We start from the raw sequence: 7693 nt of genomic DNA on the forward strand, positions 1-7693 counted from the left end.
AGGGGTGGGGTGGGGGTTGGGGGGGGCATTGGTGCAGGAATGAATGAGCAAGTCTTTGAAATCTGCTCTGTAATTAGAAGGGTACTATATCAACGGCAGGTTGTCTGGACCTGCCAGAATATGCTCATGATCCTGTTGTAAAATGTGATTCAAGATGCACTGATGTGTTTCTTTTCTTTGTGTGAATGACTTAAGATCTGTGTTCACTTTATGGAAACAGAGTTATCCACATCTGATCCCAGCACATACGTTTAAATGAATATGGGATCACTGCTGATAAAATAATATTTCACTCGCTGACAAAATATTCCTACAGCATCTCTCATGAATTCCAACATTGACTGATATTGACCTCGGGTGCGCTGTGCATTGACTCGTTGATGCAGCCTCACTTAGTAAAGTCCCAGTAATGGTCAGACCGGGTCAGTTAAATGCTGGGAGGATGGACTGTGAATGGGCTAATGTGGTTTCCTGGCCTGAGCTGCTCTAGTGGAGTTTATAGTAGCAGAGATGATGTGCTGTGTCTACTGTCCACAGAAACTTTCATTCCAGGTCACAGAGCTGCACGAACGTGAGCTGCACGTCCTGTGCTGAAGAGGAAGACTGAAACCAGGAGACAGAGTGGGAATACATGGCACTCAACATTACTACAAGTGTTGTTTGAGCAGAGAAGAAAGCCTGAAGCACCTTAAAACACAGTAGGAATTGTACAGGCTCCTGTCTTTCCTTTAATATTACATAAGCATGTTATCATGTGAACACATTTCATTTAAACTGACTGTGCATGTACAATTTCTGTGCATCTGAATAAGTAAGCTGGTTGATTAAAATCCCTCAATGTATGAGGGAAATGTGAGTTCTACACAAACATAAGTTATTTCCTGTAGCAGCAACATGAATGCACTTTGCTTATCTCAAAGTTCAGATATTGATCCTGTGTTCTTCTGTGTGGTGCCTTTTGCAAACAGTTTCCTTTATTACTTTGAATAATCACCCTGATTATGTTTAGGCGTGCAATAAAAACTTTTCTTTCACTTTTGTTATTCAGAGCATTTCATTAATAAGTTACAGCTGTGCTGAAGGTATATGATCTAATACTACAACAGATAAGACTGTGCACACAGCTTGCACAACTAATGCACTTATGGATCTAGCGAGATCCTGGTCTCGTATCCTCGATGAGCAGAAAGACTGTGAGACTGCTGCTCTGCTCTGTTTGGTGTTGTGAGGCAGTCACTGGTGCGGTCTGTACGAGGAATGTGGTAAACTTGCCAGCCATGTGCTCTTGGACCAGAAACGCCAGAGGGCCACTTGCCGCCACAAGTATTACGGCTCCCCCTCAGCACTGAGCCGGTGAAACCTGAAACCCAGCTGAGTGCGCTAACATGGGACTGCACCACAGAGCCCAGTCTGGCTGAGCAGCTCTGATGGTAGTCCAACGCAGACATTGATGGGGTGTCACAGGAGAGCTGTCCAAACACAGGGCTGAGGGATGCATGCCAGGCGCCTGCTTGTGTTCATATGTGTGTGTGTGTGTGTGTGTGTGTGTGTGTGTGGGGCTGAGGATAAGAGAAAGAGACAGAGTGAGAGAGAGTGTGTGTGTGTTTTAGTTTTCATCACTCCTGAGACATTTTTAGGTGGGTATTGTTTGTTTAAAAGAAACTCTTCTATTGTGTATTTGGATTCCACTGTATAAATAGTCACGTCAATCAATCTCCAACAATAGGAGCATCACCTCAGTGTCTATATATAGACGTGCTCGAACACTAAGTGCAGCTCTTGTATAGCTGGTGTTGTGAATAGAGAATACAAGGCTGGGTATGAGATGGACCAAACACGCGAGAGAGAGACTCTGCACTTTCAGCAAAACATGTCATTTGACCTAAATGTGTCAGTGTTTAAAAACATGCCTGCATACAAATATCACCACAGAGGGAGCTGGAAAACAGGGTTATGTTGGTTGATTGATGCACCAACAGATCAACTCTGCCTGAACAAACAGGTGGCTGTGTTGGGTCAGGGCTTGTAATGCCCTCACCAATGGGTCAGTATCGGATTCTGCATAATCCAATATGGTGAAAGGACCTGCAGCTGTGTCCTCCAGCAGTCGTCCCGTGGACAAGTCGCAGCCGCATCATAAAAGCCCACCCCCGCCGACAAACTCTCCATGCCCTGAGCTGCTCCATTTACACTAATTGTCATTCAGATGAGGGAGGGTTGTGTTGTTTAAGGCTGCCCCTGACACCATTAACATGAAAGGCACAATTAAGAGTAATTAGGCTTTTCCAGGCAAAAGGGGTTATCTGCTAACCTGGCACGCAACATCCCCTGTATCCCAACATGTAGCATGAAAACAGTATTTTCAGCATTTAAAATTCAGACAGCAAGCTCATTGATGGACCATCTGTAAGACCCAACATCAAATCCAGTTGCCTCTGACAATCAATTTCAAGATAACTCATGATCAGGATGAGTGAGAACAGACATGTTTAAAATGTGCAACAAGCTGCTCCACAGGCCAGCCGCTGGAAAAGAATCTCTGCTGACATGTCAAGGTTTAAATCAGGTTTAAGAGGGGTCAGGTCTATGTCTTGAGTTGTGTCAGGCAGCAGATAAACACCTTCAGGCAAAGTAACCCATTCACAGACCACAGGAAGCAGCAGGGTCTGGAGAGCATGCAAGGACTTGCTCAACCTAACAGGATAAATCCATCGGGGTATGTCCAAGCTGGAGGAGCTGTTCCGGGGGAGGACATTTTTTTGAGGAGGTAGTGAGGGGTGCACAGGTTTCTTAAGTGCTTCCTGAAGAGTGGGTTTATACATAAACACACACACACACACACACACACACACACACACACACACACCAATATCACATCATCCTCCCGTCACCCACAGGGGGTGGGGTGGGGTGGGGTGGGGTGGGGGGATGCACACAGAGATTAAAGAGCTGTGGCCACATGCTGTGTTATCAGGGTAATGAATTCTTACTGGTGACCAAGCAAAGTTCACCACATGCAGCAGCAGCAGACAACTGTGAGGAGCAGAGCATCATGTAACACAACACCTACAACTGAACTCATGTATCTCCGTCTCTGTTACACGGTGAGGTCTGTCACTTTGGACCGGAAGCATACAGACTATCTTTTATAAATAAAAATACACACTGGTGTTTTTAAATGTAAATAAATAGAAAGTTTGACTATACTAAATGGAGAAACACTCATTTAGGTCAACTGGTTCATGTAATTTCATTAAAAAGCCATTACATTGATCTCTGATAGAGAGTATGTTTATAAGGAGTAATAGCAGTGTAATAACTATGTGGCTTCTTGCATCACACGCCCCTCAGCGTAGGGAGAGATGACAACAGCAGCGTGTTTCCAGTATGTCACCGTGTGTCTACAAAACTGCGAGAGAAGTCTTACAACTAAAACAAATGAAGAATAAATAAAAGTTGTCTGGATTAATAAACCGTTTACCGCTCAACAACGACTTTATCCTACTTTTAGGTGGTTTTGTAGTAACTTTATTTTTTATCTGCGTCATTGAAGAAATTATGACTTTCTACGAGTTAGTGGTAGAAAGTGAAGAGGATGCTTCCTCGTGCCGTTTTCTTTCAGACCCGCGCGCGTGCCTGCAGCGCCCACATGAACCGGATCACAGTGAGTCAGGTACTTACGCACTGCCTCCTGTTTGGGGTCCAGCTCGGAGCAGGTCTGCTGAAGTAGGCTGATCTTGCTCTGCAGCCCCCTGACCCGCAGGTTGGTGGAGGTGAGGTCGTTCTCCAGCTCCTGGAATATGGAGCAGGCATGTTTAGCCAGGTCCGACAGCTGCCGCAAGGTCCGAGATAGAGCCACATTACTGATGGAGACCAGGTCCTCGAAAAGCAGACCCTCCTCGTTTGGGATTTGATACCTGCACAGTAACTGAGGTTCCACGACTCGTTTGGCAAATGGCATGTTGGTGTGGACCGGGGATTAAATCCAACAAAAGTCACCCGAGGGTGAGCAGAAAGCAGTTCTTTCCCCTCGACCCCTGATCCAGTTTCTCGGAGTTCAGCTGCTGCTGATGCCCCCCATCCTTTCATTTGTTAGAGAAGACTGTTGTGCTCCTCGCGCTGCGCCGGGTCATCTGCTGCCCCGACGCTACTCTGTTTTTCACTGCTCCCAAGTAGAGGTGGTTTTTAAAAAAAGGCGGGGGCAAGACCTGGAGTGGAGTCCCAGGCTTTTCTGGATCCGGACTGTCCTGGTTCTTGGCTTCACTCGCACCAGGAAAAATGAATACAACGGTCCTGCGGGCGTCGATGGGACACTGAACACATATCACAGCAATAACTACTGTGTATGTTATATTGAACACTGAACACTACTGTGTATGTTCAGATCTCTTTTGTTCCCAGGGAGAAACTGACAGAAGGAAAGGGTAAAAACTTCATAAATGTTTTAAATTATCCTCATGACTTTGTGCTTTTTGTCCTGTGCACTATAAACATAAAACACTGTGTGAAGTATTATTATTATCAACACTTGGACAAGTCAGTGAAGGGAGATCCGGTCAATTTTCATATTCCTCACTTGTTTTTAAATAGAACTGAAGAGATTAGGTCAGTGGTTCTCAAAGTGAAGGGTTCTTGAGAGGGTTCCCGGGGGTCCCCAACAAGAAGGGGAATCATTTTTTCTCACTATATTTCCATCCATTTGTAACACAATGACAGAACATATGAATATTATGGGGATTCAAACACTGTGATTCAATTGTTTCAAACACTCAAGGTAAGCAGAAAGCAGTTCTTTCCCCTCCCAGCCCCCCATCCTTTCATTTATTAATGAAATAATAATAAATAATAATAATCTTTTCAGATGGGGTCCATGGTCTAATTTGTGTCAATTTAGGTCCTTCACGGGAAGAGGTTTGAGTACCACTGACTTAGTTGATTTAAAGACAGTATGTAAATAATATTGATAACTAATTTTCAAGAAAAATACCAAAAACTCACTGGTTTCAGCTTCTATTCTGGTTCCAGATCCAGTTCCAATTTTCTCAGTCTTCTTATCAAAAGGTTTTAACTTTTGAATGGCTTGTTAGACAAATCAGGACATTTCAATATGTCACTTAGACTCTGAGTAACTGTCTGTGATTGATATTTATCACTCATTTCGGACAATGGTTAATCTATTGAGGACATGATTATCAGATTAATCACGATGAAAACAAAGATTAGTTGCAGCCTTACTTTTAACTCTCACCCTTATGTTCAGAACTGACAACAAAGGAAATGTTTGTAATGTCACAAAGCTAATGTAACGTATCCTGCACAAGCATCACACTGCTTCTGTTATTCACACTGAGGTTTGACTGTATTATCAATGCATTGTAGGTGGAGTAGGAGTGGAACTTGTAGAGCTTAGAAAGAGTATGAATCTGTTTATTTTTTGCTGGGAAATCAACAATTAAATACAATATTTGCTTTATTCATTTATGATGTGTGATGAATCTCTAAGTATTACTGTTTGAAGATATCATAGTCTCGGTCTAGATTCATTTTTGCGTTCACCTCTGCATGCAGACCTAACAGCCTGGGCCGAGTTTCATTCACATTTGCTGAATGAGTATTTAGTTAAATCCCAGCAGCTGACGGGGCCAGAATCAGCAGAGGTGACGGCCTAAATGCCCTTCCTGTGGCCTAACTAATGTCCACACCAGAAGTGCAACCTTTGCAAAGCCCAGCGTGGGACAAAGGAGAGACGAGAGAAACGGCGTATGTCGTCATCTTTGAGTAATGGTCCTGCCACAAAAGGCCTAACTTGAACGTACAAAAGCTGGTAATCTTTGTTGTGAGAAGAGACAGCTTTATGTTTTAGCCTCTGGGGAGATATGGGTACAGTTTATTTACACTGAACACTGAAAAAGTGCTCTTCATGTCTTTGTCAGCCAACAGTTTGTTTCATTTGATTAACTTTGACTTTCTGCTGTATTCCACTCATTTGGTCTTGACAATGCAGTCTCTGTGACACAAATTAATATGGATGTCTATGGTCGCCCAATTCTGTGTGAGGCACTGAATATCACTGTCTCACGCTAGATGAGTCATTAATAGTAATAACCATGTAGGTAATAATAACCCAGCATGAGATGGCGAGATGGCAATTAAATCAAACAGGCATATACTTAGAGACGACACATGGCGGACACATATAGTTTCGTCATCACGTGCAGCTGTCATCTTGAAATGCGAACCAAACACTTTTAAGTGGTATTTATAGTTCAGGGAGAATGGCTCCCTGTTAAGCTGCCGGGTTTAATCTACAACACCCTCCTCTCCTGATGTATACGATGAAATACAATCTGCAGTGTTGGAGGAGATACTGTAAGTTGAAGCAGCAGGTACTAACACGCAGGGCTGTGCCAACTATTGGTTATGGCACTGAGGAGTTATGAGTGCCTTGTTGTCGTCTGGCATCCTGTGTCTGTCTCCCAGACTGAGCTTGTTCACTTTAACTCATTCATTTTCTCAGACATGTGGGAGCAACATATTATCCAACAGTACCTTCACAGAGGCTGGAGCACCATTCTGTTTGCCTTGGATTAAATAATCTGGTTCATTTAGCTCTTTCTTAAAAAATGTCCTGCAATTTCAGTCACTCAGTAAAACCCAGTCAGCCATTCAGCTCTCTGCTAGGCTCAATTTAATCCTGCAGAATATTTCACATTCTGAATATATGTTATATATTTCCAGGAAAAATGAGACGCAAAATACATCAACTATTCAAACTGTCTGTAGCCATGCTAGTTGCTCTATGAGGCTGCACAGCTAAATGCTACCATTTGTATGTTAACACATCTCTGTGACAATGCTAACATGCTGATGTTAAAGGAGCTATTTGTAAGTTTTGCTATTGCTACAAAGCCAATTTTAGCATTAACAGCTGTTTACTTACCAGTCTAGAGGAAACGTTGCGAGTTCAGCATCAAACTTCATTTGGTTACTCACCAACAGCTGTCTCCAGAGGTGGACACGGAGTCACTAGCATCCAGTCTGCCTTTTAGAAGTAGCTGCTCAGAGGACCTTTTAAATACCTTAATGACTAATGTTCTCGGTAAGCCTGATGAGTAAATAGCCATTAATGCTAATGTTAGCTATGTAGCAATAGCAAAACTTACAAATAGCTCCTTTAAGCAGGAGTAATGTTTATTAACTAGCAACTAGCGTTGTAGCATTACAACGTTTGCTAATTAGCAGTAAACTCTAAACGCAGCTAAGGTTGATGGGAATATAATTAGTTTAGCAAGTTTTTCATTCATCCAGTAGTTGTCTAGTAATGTCACTCAAAACCACATATGCTATATATGCTAAAATCCAGCTAGCATGGCTAACAACATGTTGGAAAATTGTCCAGATAGATCAAAGTCATTGATCAACATCAGAGTGGCTTGTTACCTTGGAGTTGAGTGGTGAGCTTGAATGAAACATAATTGGAAGAGAAATAGGCCTATGAGTGTGAGGTGTCTAAACAGGAGCCAAGTGTGTCAGTGGATATTTTTGGACGGCAGCGGCGGAGGCACTGGGAATACAGCCATCAGCGGTGACCTGCTTGACCCTCGCTTGTTGTGTCTGTGCAGAAGAAAGCACAGCTGCTCTGCGAGGGCCAGAGGGTTGAGACTGCAGCCTGTTTGATCTCTTCATCTCTCAT

General features: G+C 43.2%; 1 protein-coding gene across 1 annotated transcript in view; it reads right to left on the minus strand.

The window, feature by feature from the left end:
• nhsa (Nance-Horan syndrome a (congenital cataracts and dental anomalies)) overlaps nt 1-4181 on the minus strand; it is a 56075-nt gene extending 51894 nt beyond the window's left edge. The window contains exon 1 of the mRNA XM_023428735.2: nt 3682-4181. Within this exon, the coding sequence (XP_023284503.1) occupies nt 3682-3961 (280 nt within the window). The 5' untranslated portion in view covers nt 3962-4181. The remainder of the gene's footprint in view (nt 1-3681) is intronic.
• Between the last annotated feature and the right edge of the window lie 3512 nt (nt 4182-7693).

Source organism: Seriola lalandi, unplaced genomic scaffold, assembly GCF_002814215.2.
Source record: "Seriola lalandi dorsalis isolate HSWRI2012SDOR001 ecotype SW California unplaced genomic scaffold, Sedor1 jcf7180002054885, whole genome shotgun sequence".
Lineage (NCBI taxonomy): Eukaryota > Metazoa > Chordata > Actinopteri > Carangiformes > Carangidae > Seriola > Seriola lalandi.